The 23806-nt window shown below is 45.3% G+C and overlaps 1 protein-coding gene across 1 annotated transcript; it reads left to right on the top strand.

Moving 5' to 3' along the window:
• Nucleotides 1–520: 520 nt before the first annotated feature.
• Nucleotides 521–22452, top strand: prr12b (proline rich 12b). The gene is made up of 16 exons (XM_062566328.1): nucleotides 521–950; nucleotides 4142–4299; nucleotides 6160–6321; nucleotides 6550–11015; nucleotides 11774–11986; nucleotides 13476–13547; nucleotides 14690–15503; nucleotides 15668–16260; nucleotides 16345–16461; nucleotides 17210–17343; nucleotides 17511–18364; nucleotides 18459–18578; nucleotides 19854–19951; nucleotides 20074–20205; nucleotides 21103–21198; nucleotides 21457–22452. Exons 1-16 carry the CDS (start codon nucleotides 868–870, stop codon nucleotides 21589–21591), a joined length of 8247 nt encoding a protein of 2748 aa, XP_062422312.1. The 5' UTR covers nucleotides 521–867; the 3' UTR covers nucleotides 21592–22452.
• The last annotated feature ends 1354 nt before the right edge of the window (nucleotides 22453–23806 follow it).

Genomic DNA, 23806 nt, shown 5'->3' with positions numbered 1-23806 from the left:
GAACATGTGTGTAACTGTCTGCACGTCAGAACATGTGTGTAACTGTCTGCACATCAGAACATGTGTGTAACTGTCTGCACGTCAGAACATGTGTGTAACTGTCTGCACATCAGAACATGTGTGTAACTGTCTGCACATCAGAACATATGTGTAACTGTTTGCACGTCAGAACATGTGTGTAACTGTCTGCACGTCAGAACATGTGTGTAACTGTCTGCACGTCAGAACATGTGTGTAACTGTCTGCACATCAGAACATATGTGTAACTGTTTGCACGTCAGAACATGTGTGTAACTGTCTGCACATCAGAACATGTGTGTAACTGTCTGCACATCAGAACATGTGTGTAACTGTCTGCACATCATGTAACTCATAATGTAACTTGTGTTTGTTGAAAGAACAGCTGGCTACAGAAGCCGGGCTTCTTCCCCAGACCCCCCCGCCACAATGCTACAGCAAACTGCGCTGCTGTGCATGACAAATCGTGTGTGTGCGCGTGTGTTTGTGTGTGTGAGAGCAGCAGAGGTAGAACGCCTGCTCAGTCACTCCCGTTGAAAATGGCGTCTTGCAAACCAAATGAGCGAAAGTGTGTCTCCTCCGGCTGAGAGACAGCTGGACCGTCCGGCTGCATCTGTTCCACTCTCCACCCGCTCCACGAAGGAGACAATAGACGGTGAAAGACACGGGGAGCGGAGAGGAGGGAGGAGGTGCTCCTGGCTGCTGTGTGTGCCCCCCCCCCCTCCTTCTCTTCCCAGTCTACAGGCTCGCCAAGCGGAGAAATAAACAGAGGCGAGCGCAGAACAGAGGAGACATTCCTCCCTCCCCTCCCCCTCACTATCTGCCCATCTTCATCCAGCCCTTTCGTTCATGGAGAGGAACTATCCCGCTGCAGGCTTCGGGGATCTAGGGGCCGGGGCGGGATGGAGTTACGACCGATCGGCCAAAGCAAGGTAAGCTCCGGGGGCTCCTCTGCGGGGCTCGGTGCGCGGGGCTCGAACAATGCGCCCCTGCTGCACGGAGCCGCGACACGGTCACCAGCCGCAGGTAGAGCCAGCCCCATTGTCACTGGGGACAGGGGAGGGTGGGCAAAATGCATGGAATGCGATGGAAGGTTAATAGTGAGAAGGAGAAAGAGGAGAGGGGGGAAGCGGAGGGGGGGTGGGTTGCCTGGAAGCAGATCCAGTGTGTCATTTAAAAATAAATGACAGATCACATGTTGGTTCCAGCATTGCATTGTCTCCGCTGCAGCTTTGTCCCGCGTCTGACATGACATTGCATGACAGGGACACTGGCAGGCTGGCTGATGATTGATTGATTGGCAGCCCGGAGGAGCACTAATTGGCTCCTCATCGCAGCAGTGCGATGCGTTTCGCTCCCGTCTGTTACATAGCACACAAAACCAAGCCACATCACTGGGTTCCGAGAGAAGATAAACGATGTGGGAGACATCTGAGCTGTATTCGTTAGAATAAGGTGCAACTAGAACAACACTACACACGCACCTGGTTGTGGTAACAGCAGCTGGATGGATATATTCATAAGATGTGTATGGCTCGGGCTACGAATTAACTTGTTGGGCTCCAACGTCAGGGTGAAGTCCCCTTATGAGTAAACACGACTTCACAATAAAGTGCCCGCCGTAACACTGCTCGAGTATGAAGTTAATATGATGTCCATGTCCATGTTGCCCTTGGTAACGTCTTCCTGCCACAGTAACCACAGTGTGACCGTGAACGCATCGCTGCAGGGGCTTCTTCGTGACTCGATACACGTTAGCTAGCGGGCTAATTACCCTCAAAGACGTCACAAAGTCCACACGTATGTCCACCTGGTGTGTTGAAGCAGCCGCTGTCACCACGTGACGGACCAAGCGGGGTTTCCTGACACATTGCAGTGTGTTGGAATGAAGTAGCATGTTAACGTTAGCTAGCTCCTCATAGCTCTGCTCCACGTTAGCGGTCTCCTTGACAACCACATCAGTCTTCCTCTGACCTAATAGGGTTCCATCTCCGGAACCTCATTTGCATTCCGATTCATAGCATTATTTTAGAAATTGGAAATGAAGATAGAAAAAGGTGAAAGGAAAATCAAGGCGGGAATGCTCAAATATTATTGCTTTAGTAGCGTACATGGTTGCATCACCCTCCAACATGGTTGTTCTCTGAGTCATTTCCCGTTGCCTCTGTGTGAGAACAGAATGGAACAGATGATCATAGGAGACACCTATAAGCGAACGGGTGGGCTGTGACTTCCTTTAATCCAAAGGCCAGTGGTTCGATTCCCGGCTGGTCCAGTCTCCATCTCGATGTAGTGCAGATGTTACAGCATGGTAGCTCCTGTCATCTGCAGTGACGGCTGGAGGGGTTCTGTTTGGTTTGGCCATGCTATCAATACAGAAAAGGTATCAAACACATACTATGGCGTTAAATATTTATTTATTGAAACATTTAATAACACATAATAAGGATATATATATATATATATACAGTATATATATATAATTATTAGTACTATTCAGTATGATATAGAAATAACTCATCGTATAAAAAGGATATACAAAATATACAAATATCCTCAATATTGTATAATATAATAAATATAATAATATAAATATAAATATATGTATACATTCCCATATTGAGAAAAAAACAATATGTCCCCCCCAATATACAGCAGAAAATATGTCAAATATATGTTCTCCTTTGATGAACCCTGTCAATGGATCGGTCTCTTAGCTTGTTGGTTCTCGCACACCGCTGCCTGGCATCTTTCTCTCCAACGTGTCACTGAGCAACAAACTGGACCAACTTCAGCTGCTGGTGAGGAGAGACAGAAACTTTGCTACATCCTCCGTGTTGTGCTTCACGGAGACGTGGCTCTGTGGATCGATACCGGACTCCACGCTCCAGCTGGCGGGCTTCAAGCTGCTCAGAGCGGACACCGAGCTCTCCAGCAACACGAAGGCTAGAGGAATCTGCTTGTGCTTTAAAAGCAGCACCTTTACTCAAAACGTTGACTGAAAGCACCTTTCTTCACTTGCTAAGAACAAGAGCAGTGGAAAAACATTTGATAAATGGGCTCATCAGCAGCAAAATTGACAGGTGTACTAATGGAGTGTGACAACTGTATAATCTATAAATATAATTAATAATTATTTATGCCAATAGAATTCTAGTATGAATTTGTAAGAAATAATCTCATTGTACTCTGGGAAAGTCATAAAATGTTAATTCTTACTCAGAATTTGTGTTTGCAGTGTTATACTTCTCCAGTCACATGAGCTATTGAGTTGGAAGTAACAAGAAAACTTCAGAAACGTTTAAGGCCTAAGGACAAGTGTCAAGAGGAAACTCGTTCAGTTCACCAGAGCTTTAGTTGTTTGTACTTTGCATTTCTCTGAATTCACTTTTCTTCTAGAACTCTTCACACTATCAGCAAAGCAGCATACAATTAAGACTAAACTGTGGATACATTTAAAATGTCTTTGTCACAAAATGCATTCAAAGACTACGTCTTAAAAATGTCATGACTGTTTTTTTCTCATATCTCATATCTATATATATGTATATCTATATATCTATATAGATATATATATATCTATATAGATATATATGTATATCTATATACAGTATATATATACTTGTAAACATGCAACCTCTGCCGAAAATCTCACATCGTCATAATTGACAACATCCATGGAAAAGGAAGCTAGTGTGAAGTTATGCTTTAACACAACATTCTGCCCACACAGCCTCCTTCTGTCATAGGCATTGATTTAGAATTAGGCAGTGTTTATATCATGGCAGTTGAATGATAGCAAAGGTATCCTTGAAGGTTTAAAAATGCATTGTGTTGACAATGAGACAGTGTATTCACAGTCTTTTTGGAGATTATAGTAACTACCAAGTGGGATGTGGAAACGTGCATCCTTCAGGTCAATTTTCATGAACTTTTCTGTGAAATTAGAGACATCATTCGTCCAATTATTTTCGTATTCATAGATTGTGAAGGAGAAAGAATAGCAGGAGATTTAAGACATTTCTTAGTAAGGTAAATTGACCAGGTCCAAAGTATGACAAGTCCTATGTGAGCAGACTTGGTGAAAATAAGGGCAAGAACCTAACACCCATGTGTTCCTCAGCCTCGTCTATGGCAGCTCAAGGTCGTCCCACCCAGACTCAGAGCTGCTCCATCGGCAAGCCTATGGCAGTCCTCACACCCTCCAAGGCTATTCAACCAACCACCACCCAGGAAGCGTCAGGCAGGGGGGGGCCTGGGGTGCTGCTGGACGCACAATTGGTAAGGATCGATTAAATGATATACCTGTAGAGATACAAATCAATAAATTCATTCAATATATTGTACGGTCTTGTATTTGGGCATCAATATTTATTGTATTTAAGGAAATGTACATTTACAATAAATGTTGCATAGTCTGGTTGAGAGATAAGTAGCTAATATTTTTGAACATTTCCAGCACAAGTCTTGATAACCTGTATGTTAGAGTGAATGTGAAAGTGGATGGGTGTCTGTCCTAAGTGTCAGCGCTGTGGTAGGCAGGGGAACCATACATGGTGTACCCAAGTGGCAATCTCAGGCTGTCTGAGGAGCAGGTTCGAAAATGAAATTTAAAAAAAATCCAGCTGCATGCAGTTACTTACAAGCGTGGAGACAGTTTTCTACCACGTGGGCACTTAAACATACTGTATTTCTTTACTGTAAGGGCACCATCCAGGGCAAAAAAATTTGCCCTGGATGGTGCCCCGTTGTGTTGGTGGAACACCCTGCTTGATCTGAACCGAATCACTTGAAAATACTGAAGGCTCTAGACCCGGAGTGTCAAACATATGGCTTGACGGGCTGGATTCAGGGCCAACTCGGCCCGCCAGATGTCTTTGCTTTTCTATAAAAGTACCTGCTATTCCTAATCAGTGGAATAGATCAGGGGGATCAGGTCGTTCACCAACGCAGTGCTAGATCAATGCAGTGCTAGCAGGTAGTTCCCTGCCATTGGAAAAAAAACATGTCAGGTCCCCACGCATGCACGAAAACATGGTAGCACTAATTATCGATCCTTGCCTACTAACGGATACATTTTATTTCATTCAAACTAAAAGGTAATGATGGAGAATGTGTGGAATAACTTGTGATGGTTCCCACCTTCTGACAGACAAGAGGTTGAATGGAAAGTAGCTTGCAAACCGAAAAAGTGTGGGCACCCCTCCGTTGTTTGGCTGCCTTCGCTGACACACATCTTTAGTGTTGCCAAGACAAATTTTGACAAATGGGGGATATTTATGGGATATCCGGCTGATTGTATGAACTGGAGTTTACCAATTCAGTCTACATGGGATTTCTGGAGTCAGTTCTGGTATGCCCAAAGTCAGAGGTGCTGTCCTGTGCCATTGAGATGAAGGAAAGCTGTGCCGGGATTGCAAAGCTAGAAGTCCACCTGCGATCTGATCCTCAACTATGGTCATGAGCTTTGGGTAGTGACCAAAAATGAGAACATCAAAAGTTGGCTGGGGTTAGCCTTAAAATAAGCTGAAGAGCTCAGACAACCGGAGGGAGCTCAGAATAGAGCCGATGGGGAAGTGTAAGGCTAAAGTGGTATTTTGTGTGGCATGGGTACACCTCAGTATTAACTGGGAAGAGCTGGAAAACATTGTGAGAAATAATGTGCTATTGAATTAATGGGTAATGAGAATTAATCAGCGCTGACCCTAGACTAATGTGTGACTATTTCCAGGCGACCCTTCTTTATTTGTTTATATAGTATATTTGTTCATAAGTTTACGGCTTTATGAGAAAAATCGCTTAAAAATGGACGATGAATAAAGGGTATGGTCTATCGTTAATTAATTAAATCAACAACGTACATTACTTGTTTTGTTTATTTTACCCGGCTGTGCCAATCACAGAGTGTTCGCATGTTCACTAAGGAGAAGACACACTCGCTGTCTGTCCAAATTTGTCTGTGGGTGTTTTTTTTTGCATCACAGAGAGATCAATTGTGACTCTGTAAGTCACGATGAAAGCAGTGCAGTGAGTAAGACTTAAAGTTTTATTAAACTGTTCATATGATAATGCCACAGTGCAGGATATGAATATGATATGATTATGAATATGATTTAAGTGAGACTTGTGGTTTGTTGCCAGGCCTGTCGGGGCTATTTGATGCCAGCCTCCACCATGCCAATTACTCTGGACCGGACGCCTCGGTCATGAATCTGATATCAGCTCTGGAGTCGCGGGGTCCACAGCCGCAACCCTCTGCTTCCTCCCGTCTCTCTCAGTTTCGTACTCCTTCTTGGCAGACTAGTAAGTGTCAGCTTTTCAGTGTAATGCCACAAAAATAATTACCATATGCCATTAGTCTTGTTTCTACTGAAATACTATGATCTTTCCTGAATAATGATTAATGGTTTAATTTACAAAATCAGTTGCGGTTATTTCATTTGCAAAAACATACAAGTAAAACGTTTGTAGTCTCAAACAGAGGAGGTGAACATTTCTTAAATGTTTTTCCATGTAATGTGTGTCCTGTAGCAATGCACACACCGGCCCCAGCGGAGCTCTTTATGTCAGGTGCACTTCCTGGTTCCAGCTCCTTTCCCTCGTCCTCAGCCCTTTCTGCATACCAGCATCCTGGCTCCTTCTCTGGACGATCTTTTACTCCCTCCCTATCCCTGCAGGACGCACCTACATTCAGCCCGACACCCAACGCTTTGCTACCCCCCCATGATCCCTTGCTGCACATCAAAACACCCTCCCAGGCCAATTTGGGCTTTGATCGCTTGCTGTCTACTCACAGTGCCACCTACCGGGGCTCCCAGGAGACCCCTGTCTCTCCTCAAACCCAAGCCCTTCCCACCTCCTCCAATTGCCACCTACCCTCTCCTCAATTCAACCTGTTGTCCTCCCAGCTCCACAACCAGTCATCCCAGCTATATAATGCCTCCATGTTCTCTTCTACACCAGCTTTGCTGCCCACGGCTCCCCTTACACCACAGCCTTCTTCAGAAAGGGCAGTTTCACGGCAGGATAGTGTGATCAAGCATTACCAACGGACATCCCCAACCCAGTCTACAACACTTCCCCCACAGCAATATGTCAGCTGTGGTGGATCATCAAGCTATCAGCAGATAGCCAGCCACCACCGGCATGCTGGAGTGTCCTGCAGTCCCCTTGGGGAGCAAACCCCATCCTCGGACCCCAAGCCCCCACCAAGGCTGGAATCCAAGATATATCGACCTATCATCCAAACCCCCTATGCATCCTCCTCCTCCAGCACATCAACCCCTTCCTCAACTGGTACTAAGGGACCCAAGAATCCCAGCTCAAATAGTGCTTACTCTTCTTCGGGCTCAGCTTCATCCTCTTCTCGTACCCAACATACTCCCCCATCAGCTTCCTCCACTTCCTCTTCCAGCTCCAAGACCAGCTCTGGCTCCTTGCCTGCTCCCTCGTGTCAGCAGCCTCCATCTCAGTCAGCACCAGTTCCACCACCTCAACCAGTGGTGTCATCCAACCATGTTCAGCAGCCAGCACCCAAACAATGTGTCTCCACCTATGGCTCTCCTCCAGGGGCCAAATCCAATACAGGCCTACCAGACCAGACCCCTACCCAGCAACATGCACAATCGTACTCTCCTGGCCAGCCTCCTTCTGCACACATAACCCAGTCTTATGGAGGCTTTAACTCACCCCACGGACAAGATCCGAGCTCTGGAGCAGGGGATTCTGGAGGCAAGGCCTTCACCAGTACAGTTTCAAGAGGACGGTCCTTTTCTGCAGAGGTAGTCTTTGGAGATTCCAGCTTTGGTTCAACTCCTCTCAGAAGAGCAGGCAGTCCTTCCTTACGGTATGGAGGATCAACAGTAGGTGGACCAGTATCAGGACCTACTTCACTTGGCAGTGGCGTTGGATCTACAGGGTCAGGGAGTGGGGCTGTTAGCGTTGGTAATGGAGGCAGCAGCTCTTACCACCTGTCTGAGTCTTGCCCGTCACCCTCCATCAATTCTACTATCAGTCGCTCTGGATTGCACTCTCCTGCGTCTGTCCGCCCCGCACAGTCCCCTGGCAGCTCAGGGGCCACCAAATACTTGTCCTCCATCCTCTCGCCTTCTTTTATGTCCTCAACACAAGGTTTCCCTGATACACAGCAAACACAGAGCCAATCCTACCACACAACACCACCCAAGCCAAAAACGGACACCAGAATGTTGGGAGTTCAGCAATCCCAAAATGATGAAGAGAATGAGGATGATTTCCTCATCAACCATTTACTACATGCCCAGAGCTCCACTCCCCATCCTTCCCAACTTCACCCATCTCCTCAGCAGCTACCACAGCCGCTCTCACAAGCTAGAGATGTGGAAGGCAAGGGGTTGGCCTATAACATAAACAAGATCTCAGAAGAGCGCTACCAGCTTCAGAGTGTCATTCGTACCAATAACATCACTAGCAGTTCAGGTGCTGGACTGGGAATGGATGACGTTACGAGTGGCTTAAACAGCCAAATGGAAGCATCACAGAAGAAACCGCAACAGGCAAAATCAGAGTTAACCATATCAAAGTCCAGTGATGGAGGAGTAGGAGGGATCCCTGACTCTCTTTCCCACTCTCATAATACCCACCCCCATCAACAACAGCATGACTCCCTGGGCTCTGAGGACCATTACGGAAGAGGGGACCCCTACATACAACATTCCCATCACACCTCACATGTTTCATCACACGCTCAGCAACACTCTCAGCATCCCCAAAACTCTCGGCAAACTCAACACACCCAGCACTCACAACATCCTCATTCCCACTCCCACAGCCGCTCTCACATGGAGCTGAAGAAGCTTACAGATGACAATGCCTACTTGTGCAACACATCGGATGTACAGCAGGCCCAACAAAGCCAGGTCCCGCTTTCCCTGATAGATTCACCGCCAGACCCTCCCCAGCAAAGTCACATGCTGCAATCTGTCCTTTCACATACAACACGCACGAAGATGGACCCCCAGCAAGCTCCTTCGCAGCAGCATCCTTTGAGCCAGCAGACTATAATGGGTTCAGCTGGAAGAGTAGGGCCCGCAAGAGTTGAAACCCATCCACAAAACCAGTCCTCACAGTTGCAACTCCAGCTCCAGACCCAGAGTTTAGATACACACTACAGCCTTGCAGCGCAGCCAAGAGACCAATCCAGAGCCAGTCAGAACTCAGTTTCCCCACTAAACATGATAGACCAATCTCTTTCCCGAACAAACAGTCGAGGTGGTGGAGGAGCCCTGGACAGAATAGGAGTTGGAGGGACGGGTACAGGAGGGGAGGGAGGAAGTGGAGACAGACATAGACAGCAGCACAGGCATCCCCCTCAACACCATACCCAACAAACAGCCTCAGATCTCCATGACTTTCTCTCTGAACCAGATTTGGGATTGGCCACCCCCTCACACGTGCACCACCTCAACCAGGCTCAGGCTCATACCCACAACCATGCCCACCATCAACCGCAAGCACACTCTCACCATCAGATGACACACTCTCAGTTAGTTCACTCACAGTCCCACAGAATGACAGCAAATATGGGAACTCCGCAACAACAGCAGCGGCAGCAAAGGGAGCCAGAAACTCTGTCACACCCCCAGCTAGACCAGCTCAAACAGCACCAGTTTGACACAGTCAGCTCAGTGGATAAAGTAGGACATAATCAAGTTCAGCAGCAACAGCAGAGCTTTGCGCCTCTCACGTCAATCTGCTTTCCAGACTCTCTCTTACACGACGAAGACCGCTCATTCTTTCCTGAAATGGAGGACATGTTTTGTTCGGCGGGTTACAAATCAAGCTGTGCTGAGGATTCTCGGGGAGTACAGGATGCTCAAGAAAGCATTGGCCAGGGTCAAGAAGCTATGGAGGCCTTAAAATCAGGAGGTGATGGAGAGGGCTATGATATTGTTGGTCATCCGAGTGATCAAAACTATGGACAGTATTGCCACAGCCTTCCAGGAACAGGGAATGGCAGTCTACACTTAGACCTTGACTCTATGAAGACCCATGAGCTTCCCTCTACGGTGAACACTGATCAGCTAGGCCTCATTCAATCCCAAACACCCAATATTGCGTTGAGTTCAGCAGTTCAAGGGGATGGCTCAGTAAACAAGCTGATGGGAGCTATAGGAGTGGGTGGCAGTTCAAATACAACTGGTCTGAACTCCCCTATATTCTGTTCCTCTAGACCGAAGAAACTGTTGAAGACCAGCTCATTTCACTTGCTCAAACAGCGGCGTGAGCCACAACCTCAAACAAAGAAAAACTATGCGCAGGAGTATGAATTTGAGGACGATGAGAATAAAGCAGATGTTCCAGCTGATATTCGCCTTAACTGTCGACGCCTTCCTGACCTGCTTCCTGACTTGGTGTCTAGTTGTAGGAAGGTTGGTGGCACATCAGGAGTAAGTGCGCTCAGCCCACTGATGAGTGACCTGGACTTCTGCAACCCCTCCAGCTTTGCATCCTTTGGACATCCTCCACAACTCCTCCCACATGATGGCCCTAAAAAAAGGGGTAGGAAACCAACTAAACCAAAACGTGAAGGCCCTCCTCGCCCACGAGGTAGACCACGGATACGTCCTCTTCCAGAGCCTCCTTACTGCAGGGGTCTGATGGGATCAGTGACTGGAGAAAGTAGAAGGGGTCGGGGGCGGGGACGAGGGCGAGGCAAGAGGGAGGAAGTGCATGTTGAAATGCATCAAGATATGAACAAGGTTCAAAGCCTCTCATATCAGCAGCAGCAGTTCAGTCAACAACAGCAAATGCAACAGCATCCACACAACCATCCCAGGCAGCAGGCAGAGCATCACCAAGCACCACAACAACCGTATCCCCTGCACCTTCAGCAGCAGCATATCCCCTGTCCTAACCACCAACCACATCATCAACAGCAGCAACATCAAAGGCATCATCTTCAACAACACCTACAACAATCCAAGCAGCTGCAGCGAGAACCAATCAGACCTATCAAGGTAATTTTGAACCGGGCCAGATCATCTGGGTCTGTACTTTTCTGTTAGAAATCACAGTGATGTCTAAAAAGCGAGAATGGGTTCAAATGTAGCTTGGAGTAGGGCATTAGTACCTGCACCAGTTTGGAGAATAGAATGTACAATCACTTATTAATCGCGCCGTATGACACATAGTAATCTAAACAGTAAATATTAAACACCTTGTTTATGTATACAATTTAGTGTTGATTATTTGGTGTGTGCATTAAAGGGATATTGTTTTTAAGTGGGGTGGAATGAGGTATTTGAATAATGAATATATTACCTACATTAGATAATGGTTGGCATGATCCCAGTTTGGAGAAACAGCCGACAGTACCAAGGGCCTACGGACGCCCGTGTACGGGCACAGCAGCAAAAACGTAAAAATTACAAAAGCAGTTTGAGTGTACAAAGCCACAATAACAATCCTTTAAAATGAGAGAACATGAGACCTGCTGGTTCTTTAATACGAGTCCACCTCAAATAGTCTTTCTTCGTTTGTCACCAGTGTGCGATACATTTCCCTCCGCCAGTTCCAGCATAACAAAAATGACATTAGTCTAAAAGCAATACAGGACAAGTAATGGATACATTGTAGACCAGTAAATTATATATCTGTTAATATCGGTTTCAGGGGTTTAACAAGAGAATCAGTACTGGCTCAACTTGTCTTGTAGATATCCTAGATAGCCAAGCTACAGAAACATTTTTCATCCTAAAAGTCGGTCTGTCTCTAGATCAAACTGCCCGTTCCCACCATGTCTTCATCGGAATGCCTGTTGCGGACAGACTCGCTCTCCAGCACTGAGCCAGTTCTGTCTGACGGATCTGTGGGCTCGGCACCCTCTCTGGGACTGAGTCCTGAACCCAGTGTTGCCATGGAAATCAACAGAAACGAGGACAACCAGGTTCAAGACAAGATAATGAAGCATCAGCAGAAAACTGTAGAGGTAAACAGCACACTGCTCATTAGATCTGCTGATAAAAAGCCCTGATGCCTTCTCTGTGAGAATGCTGAACTTGTCTTTGTTGTGAATGAACACATTTATTTGAACCAATTATTAAAATATTTAATAATTCAAAGGATGGTGACCACCTTATACGAATTCAATGCTGGTACCATGGTTACCATGCAAATAAAAATGTCTCATTTCCTCAGTTAAATTACAAACAACAGCTTGAGGGGGAGTGGCATTCTACAAGGGTCGGACATAAGGGCAAATAACCAGAAAAATATCTTATTTGGGAGAAATTTGAGGCTAATTTTGTTTTAATCATTTGAACATTGGATTTATTTCTTCAAAAATGTGATACGGAGGTGAGAGTTTTGGGGGGAGCATAACCTTGATTTATTTTTAGTAATTTATTGTATATACACAGATTATTGCTTTATTTAATGCTTTGGATAAAAGCGTCAGCTAAATGACATGCAATGTAAGATAATATAATCTAAGATACTACTTTCTTTTTAAAATTAGTTTTGAATTATGCTCCTTAGAAACACAGCAGAATATTTGCAGGGAGACCATTTGATTTTAGGAAAATGTAAATTCAGAATAATCGGTTCATTCCACTGTTGAATTCAAGTATGATAATGCCGGCTGCGTCTGTCACTTGTTGATGTCAGGGTCTGTGGGAGAAGGAGTGGTAGATGTAGCAAAGGGTGCAGAGGACTGATGCATGACAGCTGCAAGTGTATTTCATGTTCGAGCAAAATGAAATGTAGTTGCCTCAGCAACAGTGTGGTATACTGCAACTGCAGTATTTTGACTGTGAAGTGACATCTTTGATTTTTGATTTTTTTCAATCAAGTCACACTGATCGGATGCTGTTAAATTAGTACACATTTTAACAGCTATTGTCTCATTAGTGCCAGCTCTGTATTCCAGCACATTAGTGGACATTACCAACGACCAATATCAAATTTCAGAGTCAGCTTTAAGCACTGAGCCCTTCAAATCTCTACCCCCGCAATTACAATGCAGGAGGGCAGTGGGCCTTAATGTAGTGCAGCCATGGCAACCAAGGAGTTGGAAATGTCCAAACATTGGAACAGCCTTGACAAAGTCAGTCCTATAATCTCAATCCAATCTGAGTATAGGGTGTAGAAATAATTTATTATACCTTGAATTCTTGATAAATATTTATTTTCCTGTCTTGAATGGCTTGTCAGCGAACAAACAATTAAAAGGCTGAAGGCACTTTTTGCCATGTTTAACAAATGTCTGAAGATCAGAGTGTTTTAAATAGTGGGCATATGACTGGGTAAATGAGATATGAACATTCATCCTCTCAAGCATCATCTACATGCCTGATTTTATACAACCCCATGAAATCTCGTGATGACATCACATTGTTGTACATGTAAAGAAAAACTAAACTAAACGCAGTTTGGCCGTAACAGATTCAAGCATTTTTCTCTCTCTGTTGTTGGCTCAGATGACGTGGAAGAAAGACATTGACGATCCTCTGAATCCTGAAGCCTGGGCTGCTATGCAGAAGCTCAGTTCAGTAAGTTGCCTCACACCCCTATAAGGAGACACAAGCTTGATGTTTTGTTAATTCCTCTTCCATTCAATCTCAAGCCTCAAGCCTCTAAATGAGCCCATTCTTTACCTTCCCCACATCGTAGGTACTTAAAGGCTTTATTGCCAATACATGTGTAAAAAGGTACCATTGGCCAGGTATGTGTTCAGAATAAATGTAAAGATGTTGTTTACAGGGGAACTAAGAAGTGTGTTCATTTTCAGTCAAGTCTTTTTGATTTGAGGTTTGGAGAGAAGGAGGTTATATTTGACCGACAGCCAATTCTTTTTGACTGACAAAAGAGAGAAGAGAGATGGCTGTTACTAGGGCGGCTGTTGCCACGGTTACTACATTTTCTTCAGTACAGAACCCTTGCTGCCACCAGCTGTCTGTTAAGCTTCATTACCTACTACCAAGTTTCCAGGGCCTGTATTTATTTAATCACTTAAAATGTAATTTTAGAGCTGATAAAGTACGTCAAATGTATTATTCATTTTGAATTATTTCATCGTACCAGATTATATAAGAGTTACAATGGTTTCTTAAGGTTGTCATTGATTTTGTTTGCAATCACTTCTTATCCATCCTCCCCGTGTGCTTAATGCAGTTTGTTATGTTTCACATAATTTCAGATTCAAATAAAGTACACTATCAGAACACATCTGAGAGTAAGATGTAGTATTCTATTCTATTATTTTATGACTATTTACAGTCAGAAAGATTATTAGTATTATTTTTTAATTATTTAAATTTATTTGATGGATTATCTAAGCAAGTGATCAACTGAAAGAGAAGCAGCAACTGCTTTGATAATTTTTATCATTAATCAGTCATTTCATCAAGAAATGAAATATATTCATTGAAGATGAAGATACAATGAAGTAAAACGAATCCCTTTAAATGTCAGGGAATTAAGTATCTTTTCATTGTGGTGGAGGGATTCCGGCTGTCAAGATATCAAATGGTGAATGGCTTCTGGAATAACTTAATATTTTGATATGGACAAGGGGTCAAATGAGTATGCTAACTTTTTATGTAATGTAAAGTAATGAAAACAGCTTTGCAGGGAACACGAGACTAACTTCATGAAGCTATATTTAGTGATGAGATTATGCTCTTTTTTGCAGACTGATGAGAAGGCTTTTGACTTCAAACCTGGCTTTATGGCGTCTTTTTTGGACTTCCTGAAGACAGGCAAAAAAGAGTCAGGCCTTGAAATGGGACATGATGGAGGTGAGCAGGATTCACTAAACCCCTGTTCCTCTATGAAGGGAGGGATACGGCCCTTATCCACTCCTCCTCCCCCCCTATCACCAACTCCTCCACAGCAGCCTCCACAAACATTCAGCGAGGGAGGCCAGGGCGACAGTGGAGACCTGGCTCTCAGCAGCTGCCCGAGTCCCTGCAAGCCACTGGACGAGGAGCTGAAAGGAAACCTGGAGACGCTCCCCTCCTTCTCCTCTGATGAGGAGGACTCAGTTGGTAAAAACCAGGACCTGCAGAAGAGCATCTCATCCGCCATCTCTGCCCTTTATGACACCCCCCACTCGTTAGCTGCTGTCATGGCTTCTGCCATGGCCAAGGCTTTACCCAACCTGTCCCCGCCTATCCAACAAGAGCCGCCGCTCACCCCCCCGGTCCCCGCCATGCCTTCCCTCATCCCCAGTTTGGAGGATGGAAAAGAGGTCCTGGGTTACACACGGGATCACATGCAGGACAAGGAAGAGGAAAACTTCTCCCCACAGTCATATGTAGAAAAGGTGGATGAAATAGAGGCTGAGCATGGAGCGGAAGAGGAAACGGGGGGAAGTGGGGAGACTGCAGACAATGAACAAATGAGAAAGCCACAGACTGTGCAGCAGGGAGTCGTGGAAGAGCCGGAGGAAGAGCAAGAGGAGAGGATATCTGAAATGCAGCTTTTGGAGGTCCCTCAAGTTGAAGGTACGGTTTATTCGCTCTGCTTTTAGCGGGAATGGGAAACCATGAGCTTGTCATTGCCTCCCAGTGAGGCTTCTGGCTAGTAGTTGACTTCCTGTCCCCCTAAAAAAGTATTGTAATTGCAGCTTTAGGAAAAATGTCTCACCACCCACCCTTTTCTTTTTTAGATTCTCCATCAGAACCAACGCCTGCACCTCCATCCCCAGCACTGTCCATCACCCCCCCAACTCCACCAACATACTCTTCACCTTCACCCCTGCCTCTCCCAAGTCTCTCCGCACCCTTGCAACTCCCGACACAGCATGACAAAGAGAAAACCAGTCAAATGTTTCCTCCTGCTGAGCAGCAGCAGTCCTCCTACCAACCGGCTCCAACTGGCACCTCCCCTCCCCCATCGACCTCCCCTCCAGCTATCCCATCCCCACCCAAACTTTCCCTGGGCCAGCCCATTCCGCCTCCATCCACCACACCTCCTCCATCCTCCTCTGATCAGGACCAGGAAGCAGAAGCTGACCAGCCTTCCCCCTCCTCACCCACCTCTTCCTCACCCTCTTCATCATCCTCTCCACCACCATCACCTCCAACCCCGGAAGAGGCCCCAGCATCTCAGCGTCTTACCTCCCTCCACCTGGCAAAGAAGCAGGCTGACGCCGCCATCGCTGGGGAGAGCGAAGAGGAGGACAGTGAGAGTGGAGGGGAGGGAATCTTCCGCGAACGGGACGAGTTTGTGGTTCGATCTGAGGACATCGGGACGCTTAAGGTGAGTTCCCCCCCACAGCACCCAGAAAGTAAATCTGCTGAGTTGTACAATGATGGTGTACACTGTGATTGTCGGTATCCCCAGATGGCCTTGCAGACAGGCCGGGAGCCCCCGCCCATCTGGAGGGTTCAGAAAGCCTTGCTCCAGAAATTCAGCCCAGAGATCAAAGATGGTCAGAGGCAGTTCTGTGCAACCAGTAACGTGAGTTTTACAGCACATGTGTGTTTTATGCAGAACTCTGGGGGGCTCAAAACATTTCGAGATGTCCAGCTGAGTTTGATAGATTTCCCAAAAGCTTCTTCTGAAACGTTTCTCTCATAACGATTAGGAGGATTAGAGACGTCGGCCGGCCTAATGGATGAGCCACACACACGCAACCGCTATGTACCTTGTCATTCCCTCCCCATCCACATATGGCTGTCGATACCTTCACTCTAAGCTGTCTCATAAAGGCACAACAGGGAAATAAGTGAGTGACCCCCCACCTGCCCACTGAAGAACCAGAGTGACTCAAGAGCTCTGGAACCTGCACAAGAAATACCAATGTATAGAAAGCTCCAAGTTAGGACACGGAACGAGTGACGACACCATTGTTTAATAGCAAACTACGCTTTGTTTGTAACCAATTGATGTATTTAATAAGTTAATTAATCACTCGTTGGGGTCAGTGTGCGCTGGTCGGGGTTGGAAAAATGGTTTAGCGCTTTAGTCTCCTTCTACAGTCCAACATACACAATAATGTTTGATTTATCCTCCTTTATAGGTCATTTATAGCATCACACATTGTATTCCATCTCATGTATTTCAGACAATCCACTTTAACTGTAATCCAGGACATTTGAAAGTACCCAGTTTTAATGTTTATTTATTTCCTCTGTAAGTAATTGAAATACTTTTGTAGAGAAAAATACTGTTTACTAAATTGTTATTTTTCATATTTCTTTCTTAGTATCTGGGTTACTTTGGTGATGCCAAAATGCGCTACCAGCGCTTGTATGTGAAGTTCTTGGAGAATGTCAACAAAAAAGATTTTGTCAGGGTGTGTTCTCGGAAGCCGTGGCACCGAGCCGGTCTCGCTCTGAGGTAAGGGGATGAATTTCACTTCTTCACTCCGAGGTAGGAAACAGAAAGTAGTACAAGAATCAGATCTACAGCAGCTGACTCTGGATCCATTCCAATGAACTTTGCTCTCGGCCTGAGATGGCAGCTTTATTCACATGGTCTCTCTTTTTGCACCTACTTATTGACAGACGCCAGTCGCTGCCTAAACAGCTGCCCTCCACTCACAACCAAACCCCACCTCGGGTGGAAAGAGACGACAAGGAGAGACAGAAAGAGAGGGAGACGAGGGAGCAGCGAGAAAGAGACAAAGAGCAAAGAGAGAGGGAGCACAGGGAGAAGGTGAAAAAGGAACAGAAGGAGAGAGAGAGGAGAGAGAAGGGGGAGAGAGAACACAAAGACAAGGAGAAACGGGAGAGGGAGCAGAAAGAAAGAGAGAACATGGAGAGGGAAAGAGAGGACAGGGAGCATACAGGAGAGAGAGAAAGAAGGGAGAAGGAGCAGAAAGAAAGGGAGAAAAGAGACAAAGAGCGAAAAGACAGAGAGAGAAGGGAGAGAGAGCTGAAAGAGAGGGAGAGGAGGAATAAGGAGCAGAGAGAGAGCGAAAAACAGGACAGGGAGAGACAGGAGAGGGAGCAAAAAGAAAGGGAGAGACAGAAAAAAGAGAGGGAGAACACGGACAAAGAGAGGGAAAAGAGTGAGAGGGAGTGTAGAGAAAAAGAGAGGGAGCAGAAAAAACAAGAACACAATGAGAGGGAGCAGAGAGAAAGGGAGGGAGGAGAGAGAGAAAATGACCAAGAGAGACAACGGGTTGATGAGGAAAAGAAAAGGGTGATGGAGGAGCGAGAGGGGAGAGATGGCACAGCAGGGGTTACAAGGTTGAAGGAGGAGAGGAGAGGAGGAGAAAAGAAGATGGATTGTCGGCCTAGAGCCAAGACTTCGAAAGACAAAGCTGAGCCTCCTCCCAAGAAGAGGAAGAAGTGGATGAAGGAGGTGCCATCCTCTTCCTCTTCGTCTGACTCCTCCCGACCCAGCGATGATGAAGGTGTGTGTGAGTGCATGGTACACACATATTGGTGGAGTTCACCTCCGTGGGTCAGTGTGTGTCCGGGCCCTCAGAGCGCCGTCTTGTCTTGTAGGACCGGTGCGAGGGGGAGTCAACAGTCGGGCCATGAGGGAGGTCTTCAGGAGCTACGTGGAGATGCTGGTCAGCACAGCGCTGGACCCTGACATGATCCAAGCGCTGGAGGACACTGATGGTGAGCGCTCGTGGGGATAACACAGGAAGTGGCAATGAGTGGAGCAAAGAGATGTACACATGTTCACACTCTCCAAGGACCATCTGAGCTGAAAATACCAGGCACCAGCTTATTGAAAGTCATATTCATTTCCAAACTTCAACTACAGTCGCAGGGAAGATGAAGTCTGAAACTACATGGTTTGATTATGACACAGTATACTTGCATGGCAATAAAACGTTAAGTTAACTTTGAAGTGCTTTTTACGTAATGTACATTGAGGAGGAGTTGTCAACTTGATCAGAACTTGATGGTCAACGTGAACTCTTTGTTAATTCATAAATGAGTATGAAATAAGAAATATCCATGTTATGCGGTTCCTACAAGTAGAACATGAATCACATGATCCCATTGTTCATTCAGTGAATGCCAGTGTCTGGAGGAAGGGTAGGGAGTGATATATATTTAGCTAATGTGTTAACAGCCCTTAGCATACCATCGAATGGATAGCTTGACAGCTGTGCTGATGCATTGTGATGAAGTCATGAATCTGCAATGACAGGTACCACATTGCGATCTGCATATTGTCCTCATCTGTAGTTAGTGCAGCGTCCTAGGATCAGTCTCCACGTTGTCTCTGCTCCCACAGCTTCCAGGTCAGCCTTCCTGACCATTCGACTGCTCCTCGGACACGTACGACATGTGTTCATCTAGCATGTCACCAACTGATCTGGGTGACCGTGGAGCAGAAGAGAGAAGTCCTTTTTCCAGCTGGTCAACTGGGTGGTCCCTACTGTAAAAGCAACCTCCATGTTTTTTCATGGTCTTGACGGATGGTGCACTAGCTGAGCTATGATCCGTGTTGGTGGTACCTGAACTGCTCATTTACTACCTTGAATCCCTTTCACACGTAAAGACATGCACTTCACACTTTGCGGCTGTAATCCTGTGACTAATAAAGTATTACTTTACTTATTATTTACTATCATTCACCCAGCTCATTAACCCTTTAGACCCTCCCACTAATCCAAATACGCTCCTAAAGCCTTTGAAACTAGCTGGACATTGGAGCTCCCCATGGTGTCACATACAAAAGCTCAATCATATTGATTTTATCCCGGTGTAACAGTGATTGACTGGACGCACAGAGGCTCATCCACTAGGGGAGCTAAAAGACTCTTAACCCTACCTAGACCTTAAAGTCCTTTGTAGGTTTCTCATGGTTGATGATAAAAGGCAGTGACGGGAATCAATGTAAATGAGTGTTAGTACTTACTACTACCACTTCCTCCACAGACGAGTTGTACCTGCCCCCCATGAGGAAAATTGATAGCCTGCTGGGTGAACAGAAGAAGCGTTTGTTGAGGAGAGTCAACATGAGTGTTCAGCACCAGGTAAACCTTCCTATCTTTGTTTTATGGTCTGTTAGAAGGGTCAGTTATTGCATGGGTGTGCACATTGGAGACCATCGACCGCTGTACCTTTGACTGCTAACATTCTGCTTTCCTGTCTCCAGGAGGCTTTGCATATATTCCCCAAAATGATGGCGGACCCCCTGGATTCTGGAGCTGTCAAAGTTCACTTGGGTGGAGAGGGGTACAACCGCAAAACACTCAACCGGGTCAAGAGGAGTATTCCTAAGCAACAGGTGAGAAATAGCCCTTCACAACGGGTCCTCCTCCCTCCCATAGAGTCATTCTGCCCGCTGCACAATGCAACCAGACAACCTGGTAACCCAGATGTCCCCTCACCTGTTTCTCTTTGTGGAGTTAAACTGAAGCCCAGCAGGGACTGCCGGTGGATCATAGTCGGTGTAGCCAGTGGACATAGTGGACCCCTAAGCAGGCTGCTCTCCACCTGGACTATGATGTCATTGTGCACCGTGTGAAACAACTAGTTAAAGACGTCACCCGTCTCCGCTCAGTTTAGTGTGAAAGTAGCATGTCGCAACCCTCCGGCCACAAGCCTCCGCCGGCAGCCCCTCGGAGGGGGCAAAGCTCACCAACCAGTAGTAAATGGAGTCGTCTCTCCCTGCATGTGACGCCCTGAAGGGTCACCTGGTGGCGTTTTAGCTAGCTCCATTCGCTGAATCAAGACCATGGGATGCAACTGAAAGCTCACGAAGCTGATAAGTAGTCATTTGAATTTACAAAGCTTAGCACGGTGAGATAATCCTACGACAATGTAGCATCCAAGATGCTTTTTACACTACAATAACGGGGTTGTTTGAAGCAGCAGGTGTGTGGAGAAAAGGGCGACTTCCCAAAGTGAAGAGGTGAGAGAGAAGCAGACTGTGTCCTCTGTGATATTGGAGGTGCACGCAGACATTTCAATAGAAGGAAGTATCTAATCTAATGTATTTAATCTTATCTAAAATACATTCCTTTAGATAATCTCAGCTGGCACTTCTTAAATGTATAAAGAAATATCACAATGCTTTTTCGTTTGTGAGTACAAATGAAAGGTGCAAATAGTGGGACATTATTATTGTCCTACAAGAAAATGCTGGGCAAAATCTTCAATCTTTTTTTTCTTCTCTTTTTAGGATATAAGGCTGTCAATCGAGAGTGGCCGGATGTACAGTCTGTATCATTCCCTCCACCACTATAAGTACCACACCTTCCTGCACTGCAAGAAAGAGGTAATCATAACTGCATCAGTGCTAAATGGGTTTAGGTACTAGTTGTCCCATCTTTAACTTCTTGTATAAAACGCTGAAACTGGCATATTCCCCTGCGTGGCCCCTGGTGACCCTGCTCACCGTATCTTACTTTAATTGTCATCATTTTCTTGTAAAATACATCTATGTGATCTGTTAAGACTCTGTCCAACAAAGGGGTTGTGAGAATGAACTGTGCCCGGGATGCAGACAGTCACTGACTGGTGTCTTCCTGCGCAGACGGACAGCATCGAGCAGGCGGCCGAGGACCCCGGGCAGGAGGAGGTGGTGCAGCAGTGCATGGCCAACCAGGGCTGGCTGGAGAGCCTCTTTAACTCCTTCATGGAGCTGCTGAACCTCAGTGCCAAGGCCTGAAGGAGGACCAGAGCCCGGCCACCACTCACACCTGCAATATGAAGAGGATAGAGGCATCCGGGATATCAAATCTCTACGGATGCTTGTACTATTGGATTGCTTGTCTGAGATTTGACTTTTAAAGTGTTTGTTTTCTTATTAAGTCCATTTAAATGACCTCTATTTTAAGAAACTATTGAACTATGGAGGGAGTGAACTATGGGAATGCAATGGGAAAGGAGGATCAGCACTACACAGACCTACAGAATACATACTAGATGTCTACAGGTAAACTACTATGGTTTATATAGCTGATACAAGGAGATTTCCAGAAATGACCACCCTAAGACGGGATGGTTTGCTGTCATTATTGTTGTTTGTTAAAAGGGACACATGTGAAATGGCCCACCTGCAGTCCTCTGTGTCCATCAGACAGACACAGGTCAATGACGGTGAGGTTGAGAAGGACTATATGATAGACTCTCTTTTCTAACTCTTCAGTTAAAAACAGGCGCTGGAGGGGAAATGTATTGAAGAGCCGTGTTCTTTCTGTTTGTTCTTCAGAAGACAATGAAAGAGACGCCTGTAAGACGATGAATGAAACAATTAAGCACGATTTTCTTGAAAGAAGTGAGGTGAAATGATCCAAAATCCTAAATATCAGTGTTTAATGTCAGTCACTTTTATCTGTTTGTTGTTGATTGATATTTGCTATTCTTTGACCTCTCAGAGGATATACGTGTAGAGCAATTCTGTTGTTTTGATGTGTATATATTGTACAGCTACTTCATTCTATAATTTCAGTTGCTCTTCTGTACATGGAATTGCTGTATTTGACATAATGAAATAAAACTGTTCAGATGACAAAGGGGATGATGAATACACCAACTTGTGCTCAAGTGATTTCACTGAAGTCTGACAATGCGTGAGAAGTGGATTTGATACAAACACCAAATTCAACATGAGGTTGAATCCCGTTTTTCTTGATCCTTTTGTACTATTGTGCAAAAGGGAATTGGTGCCCTTTAACTTATTTTCTTTTATCAAAAGCTACACCATCAATGTACACCGACAGTCTGAAGGGTGTTTGTTTTAATCTTTTGTAGATAAATATGAATAATAAAGAATTCAAACCCTGAGAGAATCCTTTAAACCAGAGAACAGAAAGCTAAAATGTCACTTTGAAGCATAAACTTTAAAGTTAGATAAGAATATTGATACCAACACTACTTGTGTCAGGGTGTTATTATATGATCCCAGATCTTAAGTTATTGCTCACAAGTTGTTTTAACTTTTTTCTTCCACTTAACTTGACTTTACTTTGACTCAAACACTTTATATTATGCCACGCTCACATGATTTTAACATAGTGTGCAAGCCATAAAAAAGAATCATTGGATTTTTATCATGGACAAAGGTAGATTTTCAAAGGTTGCTCTGGGTGTTGAAGGCTGGTTGTTCCTTCTCTTTAAGGTCATTTTAGAATTCACTCACAGTAAATGTGGAGGAAAGTTAACAGTATTCCATCGTTATTCGCTTCTCTCCATATTATCGACCTCTGACCAGTTTAATACCAGAAACATGACCGAGCTTAACACAACTTCACACAGCATTATTGGAGAAAATTTAAATAGTGCAGAAACACCATCCATCTTCAATGCACAACATCCCTCTTTCCCTTTAGTGGCACAAACTATGTAACAAGCATCCTAATGTATTCTATGTATTCCGCAGATCTCGTGAATAGTAACGATTGAAAAGTCCGGGAAGAGAGTTCTCTCCTTATGGAACCAGTTTATGGCCAATTCCTTAACGCGGAAAGACGCTGCAGAATCATAGGCGGCTTTGTGCATGCGTCACTGTCAGTCTGAGTCGTGTGTCTCCTCTGTGAGACGCGCTGAGGACAGTAACTGCAGAACAACACGTGCTTTCACATCAGACACCACTAAAGTCTCCAATAAAACCAGATAAGTTCTCTGGACTCGTCGCTGGTCGCTTTTGACAAAAAGTCGCCATGGATGAAAGTCAATATACCAAACAACAAAGGAGCCTGGGCATGCGCACATCTTATCTCATGAGTCCATTTCCATTGCTTTCAATGTAAAAAAAACACAAAAAGAGGACAGCAGCACTGAATATTTAATCATGGAGTGAAGTCCAGCCAAACAAAGCTGTTGCTGTGTCTCTACCAGAAGACACATGTTTGTACAGGTTGTGTCCGTGGTGTCTGCAGTGA

Source organism: Pungitius pungitius, chromosome 12 (assembly GCF_949316345.1).
Source record: "Pungitius pungitius chromosome 12, fPunPun2.1, whole genome shotgun sequence".
In the NCBI taxonomy this organism is placed as follows: Eukaryota; Metazoa; Chordata; class Actinopteri; order Perciformes; family Gasterosteidae; genus Pungitius; species Pungitius pungitius.
The sequence above is the reverse complement of the archived record's forward strand: the minus strand, read 5'-3'. Positions and strand labels throughout refer to the sequence as shown.

What these genes read in the sequence shown, in the direction of transcription:
- prr12b (XM_062566328.1), top strand. Translation starts at nt 868, where the DNA reads ATGGAGAGGAACTATCCCGCTGCAGGCTTCGGGGATCTAGGGGCCGGG. An exon ending in TGCTGCTGGACGCACAATTG is followed by an intron (nt 4,300 to 6,159) that starts GTAAGGATCGAT and finishes GTTTGTTGCCAG; the next exon opens with GCCTGTCGGGGCTATTTGAT. An exon ending in AGCGCTGGAGGACACTGATG is followed by an intron (nt 18,579 to 19,853) that starts GTGAGCGCTCGT and finishes CTTCCTCCACAG; the next exon opens with ACGAGTTGTACCTGCCCCCC.